This window comes from Schistocerca cancellata, chromosome 7, assembly GCF_023864275.1.
Source record: "Schistocerca cancellata isolate TAMUIC-IGC-003103 chromosome 7, iqSchCanc2.1, whole genome shotgun sequence".
NCBI lineage: Eukaryota > Metazoa > Arthropoda > Insecta > Orthoptera > Acrididae > Schistocerca > Schistocerca cancellata.
Window position 1 is genome coordinate 496,705,859 of NC_064632.1, and position 26,141 is coordinate 496,731,999.

General features: G+C 41.2%; 1 protein-coding gene across 1 annotated transcript in view; it reads left to right on the top strand.

The window, feature by feature from the left end:
- LOC126092413 (tubulin beta-1 chain) overlaps positions 1-24,395 on the top strand; it is a 65,316-nt gene extending 40,921 nt beyond the window's left edge. Inside the window, exons 2-5 of the mRNA XM_049908000.1 lie at positions 13,968-14,305; positions 14,863-15,189; positions 20,112-20,579; positions 23,867-24,395. Coding sequence (XP_049763957.1) covers positions 13,968-14,305; positions 14,863-15,189; positions 20,112-20,579; positions 23,867-24,020 — 1,287 coding nt within the window. The 3' untranslated portion in view covers positions 24,021-24,395. The remainder of the gene's footprint in view (positions 1-13,967; positions 14,306-14,862; positions 15,190-20,111; positions 20,580-23,866) is intronic.
- The last annotated feature ends 1,746 nt before the right edge of the window (positions 24,396-26,141 follow it).

Here is a 26,141-nt window from a genome sequence, read left to right on the forward strand (position 1 = left end):
AGCGGGCCCGGGTTCGATTCCCGGTAGGGGACTTATCATCATTGACCCGCAAGTCGCCGAAGTGGCGACAGCTAAACTAAGTATTGGCGGCCCAACTCCCCCGCATGAGGCCTCCCGGCCAACAATGCCATAAGCTCATTTCCTTTTTTTTTTCTAATTTTATACGGGCATTGTAGAATTTCTGCACATCTTCGGAATCCACGCTACTGAAAACTAAGTAGCGCCCACATTACACATATTGCTTAACATACAGCATCAGTGAACGGCGGAAATTCACTGGCTTCCAACAGCAGCACAGAAACGAATGAACATAGTACATTCACTTTGTTCAACCGCGTCGATTACCAACGGTTCCACAGTTGAGTTCGATATTTGAGAAAATACAGAATCAAATTCTTTAAACTTTTCAAATATCTGTTGTTTATTGAGAGATTGCTGCTCCGGTGCTGCAGATGTAGCAGGCTGGGTGTGCTTTTTGCCGTGAAACGTATTCAGTCCGTTTCAAAAAAAAAAAAAAAAAAAAATATATGGTTCAAATGGCTCTGAGCACTATGGGACTTAACATCGGAGGTCATCAGTCGCCTATAACTTAGAACTAATTAAACCTAACTAACCTAAGGACATCACACACATCCATGCCCGAGGCAGGATTCGAACCTGCGACCGTAGCGGTCACGCGGTTCCAGACTGAAGCGCCTAGAACCGCACGGCCACAACGGTCGGCAGTCCGTTTCCTCTTGGTAGTACAAGCTGTATCGATAACGACCTGCAGTTTGCCATTGTCCCAAAACGGTTGTTGGTGGAAAATCTCTTTCGCTATTAATGAAGCTGCTGAATGCAGCAATATGTTTACAGCGACCCGACGGGCCTGCTTTATAGTCACATCCACGTTGGATCACCATTCTGTCACAGCCTAACTGAACGTGACTTGACACTGCACAAGCTGCTAATTGACATTGTATAGCACATATAACATTCACGTATTACACAATTAACGTAAACGCAACTTACTTTGAATATAACCGCACAAGGATCCTGATTAACCCTAGTTTCTCTTAAACACTTGCCGGACACTTCCTCCCCCAAAATTTCCTTCCCTTCAAAAAACATGGTTACCGTCTATACCGTGGGAAGCTTGAACTATGAAGAACCCTATTTTACATTCTGGAAGTCAACATGAGTTAGGCTTATAGTATCGAAAGCCACACCCTAGAAATGCACTTGAATGCAGCTGATTTCTCCGTCTTTCATTCGTGAAGTTTTCCGCAAGTGCTGCTAGCTGCGCTTGCGGTCACAAATGCTGCATTCGCACGCTCCCTATAGGCTCTCGAAGAGAATCAGACTTGTTTGTGCAATTTGCTCGTACCTAGTCACGGGTTTGTCAAACGAGGCGTACACCTAACTAAAAAGTTTGTCAATTTAACCTCACTTCTGAAGCAGACGCTGTTAGTGTACGCTGAATTTTGCACTAGTGGGAATGGTTACAAATTCAGTTAAAGCATTTCTAACATTGACGCTGGCACTGTGTTTGAAGAAGAAGAAGAAACTCTGGTTCAGGGAATTATTTAAAATGAGAGAAATATACAGATGAAAACCTGTTAAAAGGAAATCTATACTTGGAACATGGTTACTGCGTCAACGTTCTCCGAATGGACAATGAAACTTTTAATAACTTGTTGAGAGTTACTTCGTCCACACATCCTAAAAGAAGATTAAAGAATGCGAAAATTTATTGTTTGGTCCTCTAATAACAGTTCATGAAAATAAAAGTTAGAACATATAGTTTACATCGTCCGTGGAAGAAAAAGATTTAATTTTTTTTATTTTGTTGAACGCCCACTCGCATATTGTTCCCAGAATACTGAGTTGCTTCTGAACTTCTCCGTGCGTAATCCTGTATATGGGTGGGAAAGATGCGACCCTCTACTTTTATGTTAGGTGATTGTCAATGCCATTTCCATAGTTGTGGAAACCACGATACAGTGAAATAAATTGTTATAAAACTTATTTTTCACTAAACGTACGCAGCAAAACATCAATACAAACAACGTCCGTCATCTTGTCAAATTTTTTGTCAGTTAAAGTTTCCCTCAAACACGCTCTGTGTTTGACAACTACGTCGAATGGGACCGAAAAAGATCAAATATTTGGATAACATCGTTAAGTTCGACAAACTGTTTGCCCGTTTACGGGGATCTGTTGATGAACTCTCATCAAATGTGGTGTCGCGATGTGGCATAAATGCCAGAACACGACACTTTTTCTTTTTGTTCGTAGCCTTTTTTCTTCAAACTGCGAACCGTTCCTAATAGCTCCGTCTTAGGGATGCGAAAAACTGACCAGTTAAAACCGATACCGGTATTTTTGCTCTGAATAATGGTATTTTTCATTATTTCTTTGGTTACGGTTATGACAGCTGCTTGTTATTTTTTTGGTAATAACCCATTAAAAACGATTTATTAATTAGCCATAGCAATAATGCTAAAATTTTTCATTTTTAAGTAAACCTTTTTTAAAAAAACTAATTCTTAAAATTTGCTTTGGTTTGAAGCATTGCGTTATTATAGAAAATCAGAAAAGTGATCAGAGCTATGTTAATAACAATGCCGACGGAAACGAGCAACAAACACGTGGCATGAGAATTGATACAGAATTGCTGAGACAATAACTGCCAGTTATCGTGTGTCGTAGCTTAAGGTACGCCTGTACGTTCAGTGTGTTAGAATCACCCGCACATGGGACATGGGTAGTTTCTTGCTGTCGTCGCCTGTATTGCAGAATGGCATCAACCCTAGTTTGGAAATATTTTTTAAAGTGACGTAGTAATGAAGTATAATGTCTCATTTGCTTTAAAAGAAAGATTTGTCTGCCACTTCTGTGAAATAATAAATGAAGAAGCAAATTATAACAGTAATAAATTAAGCTTAACAACAACACGAAAAATAAGAATTTTTCAGCCTCGGTTTTCACCCTTTAGCAATGACTATTTGTAATGCCCGGATACTTGTATGGTCCCCGATTAGAGCATGTTTTTTGAGCAGAGTTCCAAAAAAATGCTGGCTATTTCGTCTAGTATTCAAACACTTATCACTTTTCGGGAAAAGCAGCGAACGGTGGACGAACTAAGTTTTCTTTTATTTGCCTATTTAATTTAACATTTTGATGTGTATCTTGAGACTGAGTCAAAATTGTTCAATATTTGTTCGATTACTACATTTACTGCAGCAAATAATAGGAATAAAATACCGAAAAATCTGTTATTTCAGAAACCAATTATTTTGAGCCAGGGATAACCGCTGTCCCTACTCACACCCAAACTTCCAGGTGTCAGACACTCAGATCGGTACCAAATGTTGTATGTCGAAAGAGTATCAACCAAAACCACCATTTTGTTCGTACTATGTGCTGTCGTCCAGGAGAACGGGCGTAAACTTTAAAGTAACACCAGAACTACGTATCAGAGCAAGAGTATAACTGTAAGTAATACGTATAGCTTCCGTGGGGAAGATGGTAGTGTGTTATATCGTCGTACCAAGGGTCCTGGATTCAAACGCCAGTCATTTTTTTTTTTTAACTGTTTGTACATGAAAGTGTTATACGGGACTCATAATACTTTCGCACGTGTGAACTCATAATACTTTCGCACGTGTGATGCAATTATTTCTTTATTCTACTGTTCTGATTGTGTTTATTTTGTGCAATTACAAATGCACTAGCTTCTTCATTACGAGTGGTGTCTGTTCTGTCGCACATGTCGACAGAACACCACACTGCCCATAAAACAGCTTCACGCGTAAACAGTTTAAAAAAATTGTCATCAGTGGGGTCTGAACGCAGGCCCTCACCCTCTGCCAACTTGCCCACGCGAAATCTACAAAGCAATTATTCACAGATACGCTTTTCCTGACCTCCGTCGTTCTGGTGTTACTTTTAATTACAGTTTACGCATGTTCTACTGGACGCCAGCACATAGCACGAACTAAATCGGTGTTTTGGTTGATTCTCCAACGACATACAACGTTTAGTGTCCGACATCTGGAGGTTTGGGTATCAGTATACCAGCCTATCCACAGAGGCTCCCTCATTTGCAGACGCCCTTCCTCTGAAGGATTTGCGCAGTGCAGCGAGAGCACTGAGCGGGTTGCGGTGCTCTCGCTACACACACACACACACACACACACACACACACACACACACACAAACACACACACGCTCCTTTCACACCCGCCCGCTAACCACACGCTTGAGGAAACGCGTCGGCCTCGCTAGTGAAGATCCCTGCGCCCCTCGCGGAGCCCCATTCTGTCCGTTAGCCTCTGGGCTTTCAATTACGGGTGCGCTCTCGCAATTAAGGCCGAGCCCAGCGCAGACGCTCATTACGCCCTTTTGCACGCTCCCGCAGTACACGCATCTCCTGACGCGGCTCCAAGTGGGACCTCGCAGCCACGCCCCTCGTTACATTCATGCTTTAGCTACCGAGTACAGCGACGAAACACACGTCAGCAGGTGCTCACGCACATATTCAACCGCCACTTCTCCCCCTGATTACACAAGCACACAGCAGCGGACTGAAACTGCTTCATAAAAGAAAAGAAAAATACTTTTTATTATTTCGCATCTGAGGAAGCCACAAGAATACAGGGCGTTTGTAAATAAGTTATATAAAGTAAACTTAAGTTGTGAAAATGGTAAATAATTAACAGTAATGTTTGATACGCACTGAATGCAGTATGGCTTTCTAACACAGTTAGTTCCCAACATTCCCGCTATGTGGCATGCGCGAATGAGTGCTGCAGTATATCTTCAAAGTTTTATTCCCACCTAACACTGTTAGTTCCCGACGTTCCCGCTAGGTCGCATGCGCGATGGAGTTCTAACAGTCATCATAGTCTTGTAATGCTGCAGAGTGTGCGCAGTGTTGTTTATGGTTTTCTAACCCAAATCCGCTACTACAATTCAGAGACAATTCTACATCTACATAGACACTACGCACTCCACCTAACGGCGCGTTGCTAAGGGAACCCTGTACAACTACTAGCCATTTCCATTCCTATTCCACTCGCAAATAGAACGAGGGAAAACGACTGTGTGCCTCCGTATCAAGCCTAATTTCTCGTATATCTTATTTTCGTGATTCAAAAAATGGTTCAAATGGCTCTGAGCACCTATGGGACTTAACATCTGAGGTCATCAGACTCCTAGAACTTAGAACTACGTAAACCTAACTAACCTAAGAACATCGCACACATCAATGTCCGAGGCAGGATTCAAACCTGCGACCGTAGCAGTCGCGGGGTTCCTGACTGAAGCGCCTAGAACCGCACTGCCACCGCGGCCGGCTCTTTTTCGTGGTCCTTATGTGCAATATATGTTGGAGGTAACAGAATCGTTCTGCAGTCAGCTTCAAATTCCGCTTCTCTAAATTTTCTCAAATGTGTTTCTCGAAAAGAATTTCGCCATCAGTTCCCAAAGCATCTCATTGTCGTTCGAACTCAACCGGTAACAAATCTAGCAGCCAGTCTCTGAATTCCTTCGATGTGTTTCTTTAATCCGACCTGGTACGAATCTCAAACACACGAGCATACTCAAGAATAGGTCACATTAGCGTACTATATACGGTCTCCAAACCGCCTTTCCTACCACAATCCTCACGCATTTGTTCCATTTCATCACTTTGCAACGTTACGCCCTGATATTTAAACGACGTGACAGTGTCAAGCAGGACACTACTAATGCTGTATCCAAACATTACAGGTTTGTTTTCCTACTTGCCCACATTACTTAAATTTTTCTACATTAGAGCTAGAAATTTTGTTTGTCATCTTGTATCCTTCTACTGTCTGCCAGATCGTAGTTTATAGAGAGTAAGAGCAGTCTTACCACACATCCCAGGGGCCCATCTGACGGTGCCCTGATTCATAGACATAAGCTTCTGTCACAAGAAAATTTATTGTATTCGAACTGAGGATACGTTCAAAGATTCTGCAGCAAACCGATGTTACTGATATCGGTCTGTAATTTAGCGGGTCCGTTCTTTTGACCTTGTTATACACAGGAGTCACGTGCGCTTTTTTCCAGTCGCATGGGACATTGCGCTGTGCGAGAGATACTCGATAAATGCAAGTTAAGTAAGGGGCCAATGCGGTAGCGTTCTCTTTGAAAAACCTAATTGTGATTCTATCCGGACCTGGTGATTTATTTGGTTTCAACTCCTTCAGATATCGTCCATATGGGAGTCTGTTCGACGGTCAAACGAAGGTATGTTGGAACGCTTTATTGAACGTGAAATTTAAAACTCCGGCTTTCGTTTTGCTGTTCAACTAATTCAAGTCTAAATACCGCCAGCTACCACTTCAAAGTCACAGTTTTTAATTGGTACAATAGTTTCTTCGAAACTGGCTGTGTACCACATAGGACGCAGACTCGGGCAGCCAGTAGTCTCTGACGCAGCAATTGAACAAGTTCGGCAGTCTTATTACAATCGTAATACGGCTAAATCAACGAGACATTCCAGTTTAGAATTGAATATGCCTGATGTTATGGTGTGGAAGGTATTGCGAGCTTTAAGAGAAAGTGACAAAGGAAAACGAACTGAATTCTGTGCAGAGATGTTTAACAAAATGCAAACAGAAGATAATTTTCTTAATAAAATTGGTGTGCAGTGTCGAAGCCACCTTCCATACCTCCGACAAAGTAAATCGGCGTAATGTTAGGATGTGGAGTGGAAGCTACGCTGCATTCAGAGCCGTATCAAACATTCCGTAAATTAATAATAACTGTTACTTTAGATTTGTGCGTGAACAACGTACTGTTGGAAAGAGAAAACTCTCGAGTTTTACATGGTTCCCGCTAGGTAGCAGCAGTGTGGGCCCACATCCATTCTAGTAAAAATGGTGTCGGCACAAAAAAAAGCATTTTGTGCTCAACGTTTTGCGCAGTTTACTTTCTTACTAGCTCTGGTGTGGGTCCTCCTAGAGCACAGAGCATTAGACGATGGCATGAACAATTCCGAGAAACAGACTGTTTGTGTAAAGACAAATCGCCGGCCGTCCCCAAGTGTCTGACACAGACGTCGAACGTATCTGCCATAGTTTCACGAGGAGTTCGCAGAAATCCGTTCGCCGTGCAGCTCGGCAGCTCAACATGCCCCCGATGTCCGTCTGGCGTGCGTTGCGTCGACGTTTACACATCAAACCATACAAAATTCAGCTACTGTAAGCTCTTCGTGAAGGTGACAGACAACAACGTGTGGAGTTCCGTAATTTCTTTCTTGGCAAAATGGAGGGTGACAGTTTTCTTCAAAGCTTAAAGTGTGGTGACGAGGTAGCATTCCATTTAAATGGAAAGGTGAACCGTCATGATGTGAAAATATGTGGTACGGAACAAACACATTATACAACATGAGAGGGACTCTCCAAAATTTAATGTGTTTTGGCAGTTATACGGAAAAAGGTGTATGGTCCATTTAAAGGTGTATGGTCCATTTTTCTTTGCCTAGAACACTGTTACAGGAAGTACATATCTCGATATGCTTGGGAACTTTCTTTTTCCACAGTTGGAGACTGATTCGAACGACTTCACTTACCAACAGTATGGGGCAGCGCAACACTGGCATCTGGAAGTGCGGGAATTTTTAAATCAAAGGATTACTGAACCGATGGATCGGTCGCAGTGGACCAAATGACTCAGCCTTAAATTACTGGCCACGAAGGTCACCAGGCCTGACTGTATGTGATTATTTCTTGTGGAGGTTTATAAAAGGCACTGTTTATGTGCCTCCGTTACCATCAACAATGAGTGAACTGAGACATCGCATAAGAGCAGCTGCTGAAGCTGTAACTCAAGACATGCTCGCTGCAGTCTGGGATCAGTTTGAATACCGCATTGAAGTATGCCGTGCATCTCAAGTGGGGCATATTGAACACCTGTGAAAAGATATGAGAAAAACTTTTTCTGTTTCCCGTTAGTCAAAAAACAAAATTCATTGTATATATGTTCAGAAACACTGACGTGCCAAATCGGTTACACCCTGTACTGTGCTTTCAGTAGCGAAGCAGTAACGGCAGCGTGGGTCGGTCACGAGAGCTCAGGGACTTCGAACGTGGAATAGCCACGCCACCTGAGTAACAACTCCACGAGTACATTTCAACCTTTTTAAAGCTGTCAAAGTCGACAATGCGGAATGATATGAACACATTACTGCCTACAGTAGAGGAACAGTTAGGAGACGGTGATTGATTGCATCAGCAGGACAATGCCTCTTGTTAGAAAAGAGCATCTCCGTAAGGCGATGGTTAGTGGACAATAACATCGCTGACATAGACTGGCTACCCAGATAAGCACCCACTGGAAAATCTTTGGCATGAGTCATCGTGGGTAGCATTCATCTCACGCTAGGTGAGGAGAACCCTACGTCATAGTGACGTAACACTACGTCATCGTGACGTAAATAACCTAAATCGACTACATGAGTGCGTATATCGATCTTTGCGGTTGTGCCGATAACGTCAAAGCTAAATGTAAATACATTTCTACAAACGAAGTGACAGGAGTTATCTGTTACGCTCATCCCAGTTGAATTAATTATTAAGCTGTAATCCCAGAAATTTGGGATGGTACAATGTGTTTCAGGAACATAATGAATGTCTGAACGACGGAACCATAACGAAAGTAAAAAAAAAAGCTTTGTCAATTTTTTAAAAAAATCCGGTGAATCGTGCATAAATCGTGTGGATAGAAAATTGAAATAATCAATTATTAAGCTGCAATCCAAAGAATGTGGGATATTATTGTGTGTTTCATACGAATATCTGAATGAAGGAATCATAACCATAACGAAAGTGTCTAGGCATTTTTAGTCTGATTAATCGTGCATAAATCAAGTGGATAAAAACGTGAAATAGGAAGAAATTAAAGTGTTTCGTATTTTTATAAAAGCCAATGAATTGTACATAATTCATGTGGGCTGAAACGTTAAACTGAGAAACTGAAGTTCGAAGTAATTCCGAATGTTGCTGGAAATATTAAACCATCTAGTTCCATTTAATTTTGCCTTCATGTTGTAAATCAACAAAGAACAATGAACAGTGCAGATTAAAGGCGCACACAACAGTCGATGTATACAGAATGCACACAACAGTCGATAGGACAACTCGTGAAACTCATGATGACGCGTGCCTACGTCACGTTGACGTAGGGCTCTCCTCACCTAGTGTGAAATGAATGCTACCCGTCCATCGTTGGCTTGCTGCTGCAGATGGCGGAGCTATGACCGCATAAATAATATCGCTGGAGTTACAGTAAATTAGAATAACCATTATAGAACAAATGTATTACACACACATGAACCAGTGAACTGAAAAAAAATAAACTTATGGGAAGAAGGTATTTTCTTTTCTAATCTGATTGTTGTTTACTGTTTAAACGAAATAGGCCAGCCGCATATCTTTGTGAGTGCTGTTTCCAGGATACAATGAGTCTTCATAACATGCCTATTTTCAGCGGGCACCTCAGCGAATGAAATTACGGAGAAACCACATCATCCATTCGTCGTCTGAATCACGAACGTCCGGAAAGTTGTGTGCTGCTGTCGTTTATAATTAGAGATGAAACGAGCGGTACTGGCAGCTGCTGAACACGGGCCGATTTCCAAGAAGCATTCCTGTGGGCACCCAGGTGTCTAGTTATGCAGTTCCTCTTCCTGCTTAACATGCGCCAACGACTGTAGTCGGACTGATACCTTCAGAAGAACATGTATTTTCCTAAACTACATGCATGCTGCCACACACTGCTTAAGCAAAATGCGTAATAACGGTGAGCATTAAACCGTCTGTAGTCACATAATTGTGATATATAATCGAAGCGTACTACAAACATTGTGTTAAAGTCTGACCGTGTTTATTATGAGGAAGATGGGCCACTAGCCTAGGACGCGCCTGTTACCAGTCAGTAAGTTTGATTGCATTCATTTCCATTGAATGGTCATCTGACTTCTAACTTGGAGTATAGAGTACGCGTTCGCGACCAGGTATTTCCACCAGATTTTTCACGTTCATTGGCCGCTCCATGTTCTCAAATAAAAAAATACGGTTGGAAATAGCTTGCATCGTGGTATGTTATAGAAATCGAAACAGTGGTTAGTTTTAGAACGTGATATACACTACTAGCCATTAAAATTGCTACACCAAGAAGAACTGCAGATGATAAACGGGTATTCATTGGACAAATATATTATACTAGAACTGACACGTGATTACATTTTCACGCAGTTTGGGTGCATGGATACTGAGAAATCAGTACCCAGAACAACCACCTCTGGCCGTTATAACGGCCTTTACACGCCTGGGCATTGAGTCAAACAGAGCTTGGATGGCGTGTACAGGTAGGTACAGCTGGCCATGCATCTTCAACACGATACCACAGTTCATCGAGAGTAGTGACTGGCGTATTGTGACGAGCCAGTTGCTCGGCCACCGTTGACCAGACGTTTTCAATTGGTGAGAGATCTGGAGAATGTGCTGGCCAGGGCAGCAGTCGAGCGTTTTCTGTATCCAGAAAAGCCCGTACAGGACCAGCAACATGTGGTCGTGCATTATCCTGCTGAAATGTAGGGTTTCGCAGGGATCGAATGAAAGGTAGAGCCACGGGTCGTAACACATCTGAAACGTAACGACCACTGTTCAAAGTGCCGTCAATGCGAACAAGAGGTGACCGAGACGTGTAACCAATGGCACCCCATACCATCACGCCGGGTGATACGCCAGTATGGCGATGACGAATACACGCTTCCAATGTTTGTTCACCGCGATGTCGCCAAACACAGATGCGACCATCATGATGCTGTAAACAGAACCTGGATTCATCCGAAAAAATGACGTTTTGCCATTCGTACACCCAGGGTTGTCTTTGAGTACACCATCGCAGGCGCTCCTGTCTTGTGATGCAGCGTCAAGGGTAACCGCAGCCATGGTCTCCGAGCTGATAGTCCATGCTGCTGCAAACGTCGTCGAACTGTTCGTGCAGATGCTTGTCTTGCAAACGTCTCCATCTGTTGACTCAGGGATCGAGACGTAGCTGCACGATCCGTTACAGCCATGCGGATAAGATGACTGTCATCTCGACTGCTAGTGATACGAGGCCGTTGGGATCCAGCACGGCGTTCCGTATTACCTACCTGAACCCACCGATTCCATATTCTGCTAACAGTCATTGGATCTCGACCAACTCGAGCAGTGTCGCGATACGATAAACCGCAATCGCGATAGGCTACAATCCGACCTTTATCAAAGTCGGAAACTTGATGGTACCCATTTCTCCTCCTTACACGTGGTATCACAAAAGGTTTCACCAGGCAACACCGGTCAACTGCTGTTTGTGTATGACAAATCGGTTGGAAACTTTCCTCATGTGAGCACGTTGTAGGTGTCGCCACCGGCGCCAACCATGTGTGAATGCACTGAAAGGCTAATCATTTGCATGTCACAGCATCTTCTTCCTGTCCGTTAAATTTCGCGTCTGTAGCATGTCATCGTCGTGGTGTAGCAATTTTAATGGCAAGTAGTGTATTTAACTTCCTAGAGTGATTCTATAGATTCTGATTCATGCCTTTTCTCATAGAACGTTCAGCTCCCGGATTGGGGCGCTGAAACTGTAAAGTGCACGTGCCCTTGCAACAGATACTTCGTCATTTGATCCGATATGAATATTCCTTTTATGAAAATATAGGTACCCATCTAAACTGTATCCTACAGATCGATTCACTCTATCCACTCTCTTCAGCGTTTGCCAATTTGTAACTGCAATGCAGAGTGAGAATGTAGATCTGGGTAGTATGCCAAATCACATTTCGTCTGGTTTAATAATCCGTGACTCATCTGCATTTGAGGAAAGACAACATTCGACCGGACTGTATTATGCATGGCGTGCGATTTTTGTATGACGAAATGAGGACGATATATCAACATCTGTTTCAGGTATCCAAAACTAGTAGTCCTGAATAACGTATGATTATGAAGTACAGCATGTTGGAGTGAGGCCTTTCCTCAAATTTATCAAGGCTATGGTGCCCACCCAGAAGGAGAATGTAGATGATGCATTCCCGTGTGGAAAGCTCAATACATCACTTGAAGAGATGGTGTACCGCCATACAACTGAGTCATTGGCATGTCATTTACATTTGTATAATCTGCAAACCATTGTGAAGTGCAGGGAAGAGGGTACTTAGCTTGGTACCATATGTTTGCTGATCCAATGTTAGCTCGCATGTTTCAATGTGAGATGGGCGTTTCTTCCCCATTTCATTCAAGACTAACTCACCCAGTGTCAGGATGTTGAGGCGGCGACACATTCCACGCCAGAGTCTAAAATTTAGTAAGCAAGACAGTCATCATTCCAATATGATGTAGACAAACTGCTAATGAGTGTAATCATGGTGTAATGCCAAACATGAATCCAGGTAGCAGTGTTTGACTGCGATCTATAGTTAGAGAACTTACAAATGGAAAAAAGTTGATAATATACTGGGAAAATGTGTACATTATTCGGCTGACAGACAGACATTTGCTGTTACATAAAGACCTCCTCTTAGATTTTTGTATGCATTATGGCATCTTTCCATAGCTTTTGGAATACAGCAAAGAACTTCCTTGGGTCACCTACATTTGACCCTACTTAGATTTAGTTTTCACTAGTTCATAATTGTGTTTCTACCAAGAATTTCAATTATGCATCTCTCTATTACATGCTGAGCAAACATCAGTGTTTGTACAGTTTTCAAATTAGAACTTCCCTTTTTTCCCTTTTGTTTATGTATTTTGGTGTTAATGACTCAAATGGCTCTAAGCACTATGGGACTTAACATATGAGGTCATCAGTCTCCTAGACTTACAACTACATAACCTAAGTAACCTAAAGGCATCACACACATCCATGCCCAAGGCAGGATTTGAACCTGCGACCATAGCAGCAGTGCGGTTCCGAACTGAAGCGCCTAGAAACGCTCAGCCACAGCAGCCAGCAGTGTTAATCAGTTCTTTGTCTTCAACTGCCTTCATTGTTGGTATGTTTCGATAAGAAGCACACTGAACAGAGCAATCAGATATGTTCCATTAATTTTCCCTCTCTTTGTTTTTGTAGTTCCAGGATCCGAAAATTTCCTCTAGGTTTTCTTAGGATAGTTCTGATGATACTCAATTTCTTTCTTTGGCTCCTTTTTAAACTCTTAAACCCTAATTATCCTAATACTCTCACAGAATCTGTTGCATTGATGTATATATTATTGGGTATGTTAACACAGATCGAGTAAATGCCCAGCTTATGAGTGGCTGTCAGCACAGATCCTCTACAATATTGCCATGCAATGACACATTATACATATGGAGTTGTGGTTAAGTGAAACTTCCTGGTAGATTAAAACTGTGTGCCAAACTGGTACTTGAACCTGGAACCTTGCCTATTGCTGGCACTGCTCTTACCGACTGAGCTATTCAGGCATGACTCACAATCTCCTCACAGTTCTCCTTTTGCCAGTAGCTCTTGCCCATCTTCAAACTTTACACAGTAGCTCTGTGGGAAAAAAAGGATATTGCCAAGGAATGGGGTAGCCACAATCTAGGGGATTGTATCCAGAATGATATTTCACTTTGTTGTGACCATTTCTCTAAGATAGCCTTTTCTTCTGGTATTATGGTCCAGCTCAGTATGCAACAAGACATGCAAAATTTGCGAGGTGTAAGAGAAGTACTGGAGACAGTGGAACCTGCATATCTCAATGGGTAAGGCAAGGTTCTAGATTAGAGAGTGTCTGGCACACAGTTTTAATCTTCCAGGAAGTTTCAAAACAGTGCACACTCTGCTGCAATAAAGGACTAGTCTAATGTTTTAAAAGGATCAGCCCAGCAATATAGCTTTATACAGCTGTCTTTTGCAGACGCATGTGTTTCAAAGAGCAACTTGTCTCATTGTTGCAGTTCTGGGAAATCATATCCGACGAGCACGGCATCGACCCGACAGGCGCCTACCATGGTGACTCCGACCTGCAGCTTGAGCGCATCAATGTGTACTACAATGAGGCGTCGGGCGGCAAGTACGTGCCACGTGCCATCCTGGTGGACCTGGAGCCGGGCACCATGGACTCTGTGCGCTCCGGACCCTTCGGCCAAATCTTCAGGCCAGACAACTTCGTGTTCGGCCAGAGCGGCGCTGGCAACAACTGGGCCAAGGGCCACTACACGGAGGGCGCAGAGCTTGTCGACTCAGTGCTCGATGTTGTGCGCAAGGAGGCCGAGAGCTGTGACTGTCTCCAGGGGTGAGTAATCTGTGCCTCTTCTGAATCACGTTTGGCCATGTACTTAAAACCTTGTCCTTTCCTTGGCAAATCAAGATGTGTACATGTCTGCATGGGTTGATGATGTTATTGAACTAGAGCAACCTGCTTCAACTTGGACCTGCTTACTGTATTAGTCTCCCACTTCTATATTTACCACACTCTGTTAGCAAATCAACTGTTATTTAATCCCTCTGGATGTGCCCTATCAACTGAAACAGTCTTCTAGTTATTCAATTTACCTATCTGAAATTCTGTATTTTTGTGTAGCACCACATTTCATAACTTTACATTCTCATCTAACCTGAAATGTTTACTGTCTATGTCTCTCTTCTGTGCAATACTCTACTTCTTTAGGCAGCCTCTTTCACAAAAGGCTTCCTAACATTTAAAGTATATAGGAAAAAGCTCATTGCCTACTGTTGATGGATGAGTAGCATTTGTTACTGTTTCGTTGTTACTATTTGCCTTGACATTGACGTCATGCAAGTTTTACACTAGTCATGATGGTGGTCTGTAATGGTCCGTCCTGTTTGCAGATTCCAGCTGACGCACTCACTGGGTGGTGGCACCGGCTCCGGAATGGGAACGCTGCTCATCTCAAAGATCCGTGAAGAGTACCCAGACCGCATCATGAACACCTACTCGGTGGTGCCCTCGCCCAAAGTATCTGACACAGTCGTCGAGCCCTACAATGCGACGCTCTCCGTGCACCAACTGGTTGAGAACACTGACGAGACCTACTGCATTGACAATGAGGCCCTGTATGACATTTGCTTCCGTACACTGAAGTTGACCACGCCCACATACGGTGATCTCAACCACCTCGTCTCGCTCACCATGTCCGGAGTCACCACATGCCTCAGGTACGTACGCTGCTGATTGCGTGCCGCACGTAGTGACATTGGCAACATGGCAAAGGGATGAAAGGAGTGTAAATCACAGCTAGGAGGAGATTCTGACTGGTTCATTTATGTGCTTGGTATCTTGGCAAACATAAGATAAGAAAAGCTGTGACCCTGTATACCGAATAGCCATACTGTCTTCAAATAACTTTTGTCAGAATGGATAAACTATCACATTGACAGGAGATAAATGGAGCAGACACCATCATTGTTAGTACATATTGACATGCTGCCTGTTGCATTCCTCTCGGGATCTTTGGCCGATGACCATTTAGTGTTTTTTTTGTCATTTTACATCTCATCAGCAGGAATGGTAGACATTACTAGAGATTCACCTTCCGTTCCTGCTGAAGGTAAGCTGGAAGGTATCTTTGGGAATGGTAATTATTTGCACTGATGAAATGTCAGAAAAATCTCTAAACAATTGTCATCCGAAGATCTCAAGGCAAGTGCCAATAGACAACGTGTTGAAAAGTGATTGTGGAAGCCCCAACAATATTAAGTAGCATCTATCTGTAACGCACATTATGCAAGGGGTCAATGTTGGTTCCTACTATTAAACCAAAATGATGTTGTATGATGCGTAGGTAGTTGTGAGGTTAAAAGTATCACGGAAAATTAAGTACCATGTATCTACACAGGGATACGATAATAGGACATTCAGTAAGACAACAGGGAATGACTTCCATTAAATTAAATGAACGGATGCAATCAGAAATGAGGAAATCCACAAAATGGGCAAGGAAAGGAAAACAGGGACTACAATAAGTAGGAACAGGAACAGGTTGATAATAAATGACATCAAGGGGTAACTCCTGTGTTACTATAGGGAGTGATAGAGGGCTATAATTGAAAGGGAGAGAGAGCTTGGAATATCTCAAACAAATAGAGGATAATGGGTAAAAATGTTAATATAAAATAAAGAGTGGCACAAGAGAAGACATCCTAGTGACATAAAATCAGTCAGAAGACTGATGGAAAGAAAGCAATGTTGCAGCCTTTTGTTGCATATATTCCATCTCTTTCATCCCCTAGCTTTTGCCATAAGACTTTATCCCATATTTTGGCAATTTTCTGATGTCTTCCCACATGTCCTGTCTTCACGTCCCTTCTTGTATTAAAGATTTTCCGCATATTCCTTTCCTCCCCAGTTCTGTGAGCACCACTTCATTTCGTTTCTTATCAGTCCACTTAATTTTCAGCATACTTCTGTAACACCGCATGTTAAACACTTTGTCTTATTTTTCTGGTGCTTAAGAGTTTTATCACTGAAACAATGGAATTGTAAAATTGGATTGGTGTTAATTCAAGCCCCCAATTACTGTCTGGCCTATGTGTGGGGCTGTAAAATGTAGCTCCCATAGTGCTCAGAGACATTTTGTAAAATGTAGCAACTAAATTTGCAACTGCCTGTATTCAATACTGTCAAGATACATGTTCTTTACAAAGTATTGGTTACTGGTTACTTTAGTTACAGAATGCCATTAATAATATGGCGATGGCACGCAAATATGTTTTCTCTAACCTGTGCGTATAACTGTGTTTGTGAATGTGCCATTCAAGTGAGTTTTCTTTCATGAACAGATACTTATTATTTACATCCAGATGAATAGTCACCATGGCTGTAGTGGAATTACTGATAACAGCTCAGGTTGCAAAAGTTGAACACAATTTCAAGTTTAATCGCCATGTTACTGTGCCACACAGGCTAAACAACAGTTCTGCTGTATGGTAACCAGCCACCCTCTGCACTGGCAAGGTATGGCAACAATCAATCACAGGACTGCAGTTGCTGTGTCCTATCAACTTGCTGTAGCCATAAATTCTGTTTAATGCAGTGAGCTATCAAAAAGTCAGAGGCTTACCATATGGCAGAGACTGTAGTATGTGAAAAGAAGGAATTGAAATATGACAAATACTGCTGACTGCCTGTGTCAACATGGTCTGTATGTGAGGAAAGAAAACGTGAGTGACATAATGTATTTGGTACTGTGTGTCACTAATAAAGTGCTCCCCCGAAAATAAGAAATTAGAGGAATGCGGCAACTACTGAGTTGGAATGATGAAAAGAAAAGAAGGCAATTGAGAAACAAAATGCTTCAGAAACGAGGAATACTTGACACTCAGTAATGCATATGATATGTAACAGAGCACTGAAAGACCTGAGTCGAAACAAGGCCCCGGGAGTAGACAACATTCCATTTGAACTACTGATGGCCTCGGGAGAGCCAGTCATGACAAAACTCTATCATCTGGTGAGCACGATGTATGAGACAGGCGAAATACCCTCAGACTTCAAGAAGAATATAATAATTCCAATCCCAAAGAAAGCAGGTGTTGACAGATGTGAAAATTACCGAACTATCAGTTTAATAAGTCACAGCTGCAAAATACTAACGCGAATTCTTTACAGACGAATGGAAAAACTGGTAGAAGCCGACCTCGGGGAAGATCAGTTTGGATTCCGTAGAAATGTTGGAACACGTGAGGCAATACTGACCTTATGACTTATCTTAGAAGAAAGATTAAGAAAAGGCAAACCTACATTTCTAGCATTTGTAGACTTAGAGAAAGCTTTTGACAATGTTAACTGGAATACTCTCTTTCAAATTCTGAAGGTGGCAGGGGTAAAATACTTGACAGGGAGCGAAAGGCTATTTACAGTTTGTACAGAAACCAGATGGCAGTTATAAGAGTCGAGGGGCATGAAAGGGAAGCAGTGGTTGGGAAAGGAGTAAGACAGGGTTGTAGCCTCTCCCCGATGTTATTCAACCTGTATATTGAGCAAGCAGTAAAGGAAACAAAAGAAAAATTTGGAGTAGGTATTAAAATCCATGGAGAAGAAGTAAAAACTTTGAGGTTCGCCGATGACATTGTAATTCTGTCAGAGACAGCAAAGGACTTGGAAGAGCAGTTGAACGGAATGGACAGTGTCTTGAAAGGAGGATATAAGATGAACATCAACAAAAGCAAAACGAGGATAATGGAATGTAGTCAAATTAAGTCGGGTGATGCTGAGAGAATTAGATTAGGAAATGAGACACTTAAAGTAGTAAAGGAGTTTTGCTATTTAGGGAGTAAAATAACCGATGATAGTCGAAGTAGAGAGGATATAAAATGTAGACTGGCAATGGCGAGGAAAGCGTTTCTGAAGAAGAGAAATTTGTTAACATCGAGTATAGATTTAAGTGTCAGGAAGTCGTTTCTGAAAGTATTTGTATGGAGTGTAGCCATGTATGGAAGTGAAACATGGACGATAACTAGTTTGGCCAAGAAGAGAATAGAAGCTTTCGAAATGTGGTGCTACAGAAGAATGCTGAAGATAAGGTGGGTAGATCACGTAACTAATGAGGAGGTATTGAATAGGATTGGGGAGAAGAGAAGTTTGTGGCACAACTTGACTAGAAGAAGGGATCGGTTGGTAGGACATGTTTTGAGGCATCAAGGGATCACAAATTTAGCATTGGAGGGCAGTGTGGAGGGTAAAAATCGTAGAGGGAGACCAAGAGATGAATACACTAAGCAGATTCAGAAGGATGTAGGTTCCAGTAGATACTGGGAGATGAAGAAGCTTGCACAGGATAGAGTAGCATGGAGAGCTGCATCAAACCAGTCTCAGGACTGAAGACCACAACAACAACATGTAACAGCCAGAGTTGGACATCTCAGGTTTCAGACTGGTTTGTAAACTCACATACTCTGTTATGAGTAGCAGTAGTGCATGAGCTGACATTGTGAGAGGCCCAAGGAGCCTGCAAGTTCTTCATGTGCCTGTACTGCATATAATTTAATGAATGGGACTCATATTTCACTGGACAGTATATGAATAAACTGTGGTAGTTCCAGTTGAGTTGATTTTAAGATAATGTTTGTTTCATTTTGTTAGGAATTTGCATCATTTGAAGTCAGATGAACAAGGTGCTTAAGCCAATGTTATCAAATTTTCCTGAACTCATCCTTGGTCATTCTTAACATTTAAAATAAGTTCCTAAGTATATTTTCACACCTTTTAGTTCCACAGTGCTAAAACAAAAACTGGTGAATTTGTTTCGTTTATCATCTTACATAAAATATTTTGGTTCAATATAAAGCTAAACTGCTCTATTACAGTCAACGTTCAGGAATATTGTCAGACGTTGTGTCAAAAAAATTCAAGTTATTTGCCAAAGAAACTGTCAACCATCTTTCAGCCTGGGGCCATTGTAAGAATAATCAGCATATTATTTTCATCTTTGCTTTTTTTCTGCCTTTAGTTTTGAAAAAAATTTCTTAATTATTTTGAAGTGATTAAGGAATGATAGACAGAGCTGTAATCAACAGAACAGACTTTTATAAATACAGAATTATTTCTATTTTCTGATATTGGCTGAGGCATACTTGTAGGCAAGACAAGTGGGTTATGTTCAGTGCCAAAGAAAGGGGTGTGGGGCATTACTTGTATGTCATCTCTTAAAAAACACAATGATCATGAAATAATGTCATAATTTGAGAAGGAAAAAATGTTATCTCTAGGGAAAAAGAGAAGGCAACAATTTTACTTCTAGGGACATGCTCACAGAATGAAAAGTGTGACTATTTTCTGATCCCACGATGTTTGTGTGCAAGAGAGAATGAGAAATATATTAGAATGAAACTATGTATTTATTAACAGGTACTTACCATGTATGCAGTCTCCACTGAGGCATTCCTTACCGCACTCTGCTGATTACCTGTCCATCACGGGTGTGACTGTCATCTCACTCATGAGCTCTTGTACTCTAGCAAAGAGTATCTCAGTACCCCATTCTTGAGCAACTGTCGAGATCACAAATAATGAGCGAACTTGATGCATGTGCTGACTGCTTGTACTTTGAGCAGAGTGACAGAGTTGGTCTGTTTTGCAGGTTCCCAGGTCAGCTGAATGCGGACTTGCGCAAACTGGCAGTGAACATGGTACCTTTCCCACGGCTGCACTTCTTCATGCCAGGCTTCGCACCACTGACGTCACGCGGCTCACAGCAGTATCGTGCACTCACCGTGCCAGAGCTCACACAGCAGATGTTTGATGCTAAGAACATGATGGCTGCCTGTGATCCCAGGCATGGCCGCTACCTCACCGTTGCTGCCGTATTCCGTGGCCGCATGTCCATGAAGGAAGTCGATGAGCAGATGCTGAACATTCAGAACAAGAACAGCAGCTACTTTGTTGAGTGGATACCCAACAATGTGAAGACAGCTGTCTGTGACATCCCACCCCGTGGACTCAAGATGTCTGCCACCTTCATCGGCAACTCCACCGCCATCCAGGAGTTGTTCAAGCGAATCTCTGAGCAGTTCACCGCCATGTTCCGCAGGAAGGCTTTCCTTCATTGGTATGTAATTCAGTCGTGCAGTTCCCTGAATAATGTAAATGAAATAATCATCATGCATTTTCTAGTGTTGTTTTCTTATTCTTAAATATTAACAAGTAATTCAGGAGCCATTGGTGTAACTAGGTTATCACAGCTATGGCCCATGCCATGGGTGCTCCTCCATTGGGGGCAAAGTTTTATGGTGGGTAAGATGAGGAGGAAGAGCAAAAGAAAAGAGGAAGGAGAGTGAAGCTGGGGTGAGAAGGGGAAGTAATGGAAGGTGGTAAGATGGAAAGATATATGGTGATGAGATTTAGACTGGCCTATGCTGAGCAACAGTTCCATAAAGCCTACCTCTCCCTTGGAAAGAGATGCTCATGTCTAGTTGTCAGCTACGAGATAGTCCCTTTCATTATGCTAAGTCAGCCAGTTTGCAAAATATGTAAGGAGTATATTTTGCATTTGTTGTTTTGTTTGTTATTGTATTTTATTCATTGGCAATGAAACAGTGAAGAAGGAATTTTTTTTTTTTTTCGTTATTGCAAGCATTGTTACTTTGGACGGAGGATTTTCCATGCTTCATATTGTATTGTACAAAAACTAGTCACTGAAATGTGTGTGTGTCTTTATTTGGTTGAATAGAGTATTAAACAAAAAATGGGAACAGGTTGGCAGGGGATGGGAGGCACAAAGTTAGTTTTTCCTGGGCACCAGTTACCCTTGTTCCACCACTGGCTAAAACACTGCACTCATCTGTGAAGTGACAAGAGAGCATATGTGCCATTTAGTCCCAGTGTTAAATTGAAACCTGCCTATGCAAACACACTCCCAGACAGTGATCCATATCTTGAGTGGGAAAAAAGTGCATACTTGTTAAGTGTTAATTTTGACTGTAGTACTTGTGTAAATTACGTGAAAAGAATTGGCATACCTGAGGGCTCAACGACTTGATACAAAAGGGTTATCTTTCACCATGTACAATGACCTCTTTGCTTGTAAAGTCAGAGTTGTTCCAAAAGTAAGGCTGTGTGATAAAAGTGTGGAAACTTGTGCCAGCTCATAGTCTACTCCTATTGAATAGCACTAAGCGGTCACAAAGCTTAATATATCCATCTGTCAGATGGATCACCATGCCATGAAGTGTCTTCTGCTCACATTTCACAAGACACTGTGTATAGGCTTGGAATTTAATACAGGATATTGTTAGCAGCCTCAGATATGGAGGCAGGTAATGAATAGGGGAAAAAAAACCATCTGCATTGTCCAATCATTCTTTGGATACCTCCTCCTCCAGTAGGTATTCCTCAAGGCTAATAACTGCAAAACTGATAGTATACCATACTGCCTTTGTCTCCATATTGCTGTGTGGATGTCAAACCTGACCACTTTACTACTGTAACACTAAAACAATGGAACATCTACAGTGGAACCTTTGGACAATCAAATAAACCGAAGCTGCCCTCAGCTAGAAGGCTGGTGTGAACACCATAAGTCTTTCCAACATATAGTCCTGTTGAACTGACTTACTCAGCCAGTTATTGGGGTAACTACAGTTTAACATGAACTCCAAACCATGGTGCAGCTGGGCATTTTTCATGTTAACAAATAATTGCCAGAGGTGAAACAAACAATAAGTGGCAAAATAAAATCTCAGATCATCTTGGGATGAAGTCCCAGGCATTTAGATTTGTAGTCTGATAATTACTGACTTAACAATTGAGCCAATTTGAAAAATCAAATGGGAGAACTAAACAGCCTATTTGCATGAGTGCACCAGTGAACAGTATAGGAATCATCTGGAAGATGCTGGTGAAGTGACTGTGTGTAGTATATTAACGGTGACAGATTTCCTTGAAAAATTCTCTATATCAGTTTCATTACTGCTAGGAGTCACTGTTTTGTCCTTCTACTGCACAACAAAGAGCTGTTGAAAACAAAGTTGAAAAAGCATGAACAAAATGAAAATGCTTGCTAGTGTACGACAAGCTCTGGTGCTTAACCATCTGGAACTCATCTGTTCAAACAAGATCAAAAAGAGGCAGAAGTGTGAGTAAGGTGAACAGTCCATCTAATAAGTCCACAGCCTCCTCCTGTGGATTCATATGATACAAAAGTAATATCACCAAGAAATTTACCGGAGGAAAACATTTACATGCATATGAATGGTGACCAACAATGTTAATGCGTGTCTAATGCTGTTCTGCCCTTGTTTTCTGTGGAGAATGTAGCCTGTCAACTTACTATTGAACAGAAAAGGTGTACTTCCACTAGTTTCTCCAGTTTGTTGTAAGCTTTACAGACAGTATCTAGTTCAGCACTTCAGTTTTTCTGCTGTGGGAATGTTTTGTTGATAAGTCTGGTTGTCATCATTAACATCAAAATTAGGTTCTGTTGAAGAATAATATGACACAAGTTTTCTGCAGAGCTTAGGGCCACAAAAAAATACCAGATACGCACTGTAGCATAAGCATAAAAAATACCTACTTCAGATCTAAAACAGTGCTAATGTAAATTTGAGTCTTAGACAGCTTCTTCTGAGAAGGCAGCCATTTACTAAAAAGAAATAACTATATGATAAATAAGTTCACATGTGTAATTTTTTCACATCAGCTCCACAGTTCCATAAATCGTGGAAAGTTTGGTTAAATTTTCTTATTTGCCCAAGGTATGAAATAATACCTTGTTTACTGAGAAATCTAAAATAGAAACTAGTGTTTTGGGAGTTTTTATTTTTTATGAATCTATGAAGTTATATAGAAATAATGAAGTATACTCTCCATAGTTCTGAATGGAAGCAGACAGAATGGAATCTCTTATTGGAGCATTATCCAGTCTCAAAAGCTTTCATAGAAAAGTGCAGTTGAAGATGACTTCCAAAAACAAAGTTAAATTCCCAGAAAGGACTAACTAATACCGTGCCATAAATCTTACAGGAAAACTGCATGCAGTTCTGTATTAGTAAAAGTAACTCCAATGAAATGCCTTGAATGTCACCACTGTTATAGACGACTTTTCGATGGTATTATTCTCAGGGATAACATTGTCCATATATATTAGTGTCCATGATCCATAGTTTATAATCATACAACATCCAGTCTACTTTCTTTGTTAGAAAAGCCCTTGTATGCTTTTTAATTTTCAAGAATTTGCCACTCAGTATCCAAACTCAAGGTGCCCAGACATTTACAAACCGTAAAAGTTCCTTATGCAGAAGAAATTCTACTTCCTCCTATCTTATTTAGAAATAAGAGAATGTTGATGCACTGCTACGTACTACTATTTCTTTATTTGGTACTTCTTTATTTTAGGTACACTGGAGAGGGTATGGATGAAATGGAGTTCACTGAGGCAGAGTCCAACATGAATGACCTGGTCAGTGAATACCAGCAGTACCAAGAGGCCACAGCTGATGAAGATGCTGAGTTTGATGAGGAGCAAGAAGCAGAGGTTGATGAAAACTAAGCTCAACCCTCAACCCACAACCCACAAGACACAAGGAGGCAAATTGCAGTGAACAGTCATTCCCGGGGAAGGCGAATTGTGCCACAGGCGGCTTTACTGCAAAGACTGCATCTCTCCTACAAAAACAGTGCCGCCGTGATAGTACTGCCACTTCACTATACTGGTTATTTAAAAACTTCGTACGATGTTTTACTGGCATTTCTCCTGGATTCTTCCCAGAAGAAGTAATTGTGAAGCTTTTTAAATCATAGTTTATACATTTATTTGTAATATATAAGTACATGGTAGAAACTGGCATGTTTCAAGTTTACAAAATCTGAACACTGATTTTTTTATTTTCTATTTTTTCAATTAAACTCAGTATTTAGCAATTCACATGTGGACATGTTATTTAAATACCTTGTAAAAATAAATTTGCATCAAGTGTGTACCAAAACTGTTTTATTTTGTTCTAACAATATATCTGCAAATAGAGTAAAGAGTAGAAGTTGTGTGGTACTCAACATCAATTTGAGACAGTGCTCTCACAAAAAGCCAAAAAAAATTCTGCTTAAAATAACAATGGAAACTGAAAAATAGGTACCCAGCAAATATAATTGTCATTGAGAACTTAATTTGCAATTTTAAAATATTTTGTGCAGAATTACCCACTGGAATTTAGTAAAGGTTATAAGGGAGTAAGTGGAAAAAATTGCAACCAACCAGCTGAACTTCTGATCATGGGATAAAATTCCATTATTTATGACCCAAATCAGTGAACTGATGCATTTCACATGCTGGACTCATCGGAGGAAAAAGTGGAATTAAAATTACTATCTAAATACATTAAAGCTGTTTTACAAAGTTTCCTTAAGTTATTTAGATGAATGCTGATGTAGTTTCTGCACAAACTACTGCATAAAACTTCTGTCTCCTTCCCCTCACCCCCATTTGCTAACCAGCTTTGTACTAGAAATGTGACCTTCACTCCTTCTTTCTGACATTTAGCAGTGTTTTGTGTTGACTTAAGTTCAAATCAAAGTGGATCAGAATAGAAAACATTTTTTACTATTTGATTACATTCTCAGAGAAAAATACAGTGAGCATCTAAAACTAAAGGACAAACTTTTGTTCTGGACCTAAAATGCTTGGTAAATTTGGGAGACCCCCACAGTGGTTTTTTTTTTTTTCCAGTTTACTCAAGCTTTCATGTCTCACCCAATCCTTTTATAGCTACTCAATTTTGTGACATCTTTCCTTTCATTTGTCAGGTTAATCAATCTTGTCTTGGAAGTTGCTATTACAAAAACCGACTCTGTGAAAACCCTATAGCTTTCTGGTGAGTTAATTTCCTGGATCTCTATTTGGTTAATGCACCAACTGAATGAATGTTTGAGTAAGCAAAGTCTTAATAAATAGCCAATAATAAATATGCCAAATGGGAATAACTTACATTGCGTACAATTGTGGTTACATTTCCTGCATTGTCATATTTGATGAGTATTGCTTCAAATTGCGAGATTTGAATAGTCAGTGTGCACCAAATGGTTTTGTTTCCTTTGTTTGGCTATATTAAAGCTTTCAACAAATGATTATATTCTGTTGAAAAGCAGCAGCATTTTCCCACTGGTGAACTGAAGGCCTTTCTGATTTAAGCTGTTTCGTGGGATTATTTGTCTTGTCCTGCCCAATTCTATGATTGCAAAGTCTGCAGAATATTAATTCCATCCTTTCGTGGGCTTTCATACTTGTGACCCATGCTTGGCAACACTACTGATCGAATTGACAAGGCACCTGGCTAGAAGTAGAACCAAAAGTAACTCTATTTGAACATTAGGGGAAGACTTCTGGCACAGTTGAAAAATGTGACAGAACTTCTTTTTCCCCAGTCCCTATAGCTATAATAGCAGATGGCCAAGAGCATAAATGAACTAGAATTTTTATGCCAGAAGGGAAAGGATTGGTGCAAGGAAATAAACCCTGCATTCCTCTCTCAGGGCAGCAGCCTAAAGCAGAACTGTCACATTGTCATAGGGATTGCTGATCTCTTATGGTGTTGCAAAGGTCATAATTGAAATCCATGATGGAGCATGATTAATCAGTTCACTCACTTGAAAATAAGAAAATATCGAGCAGTGTACA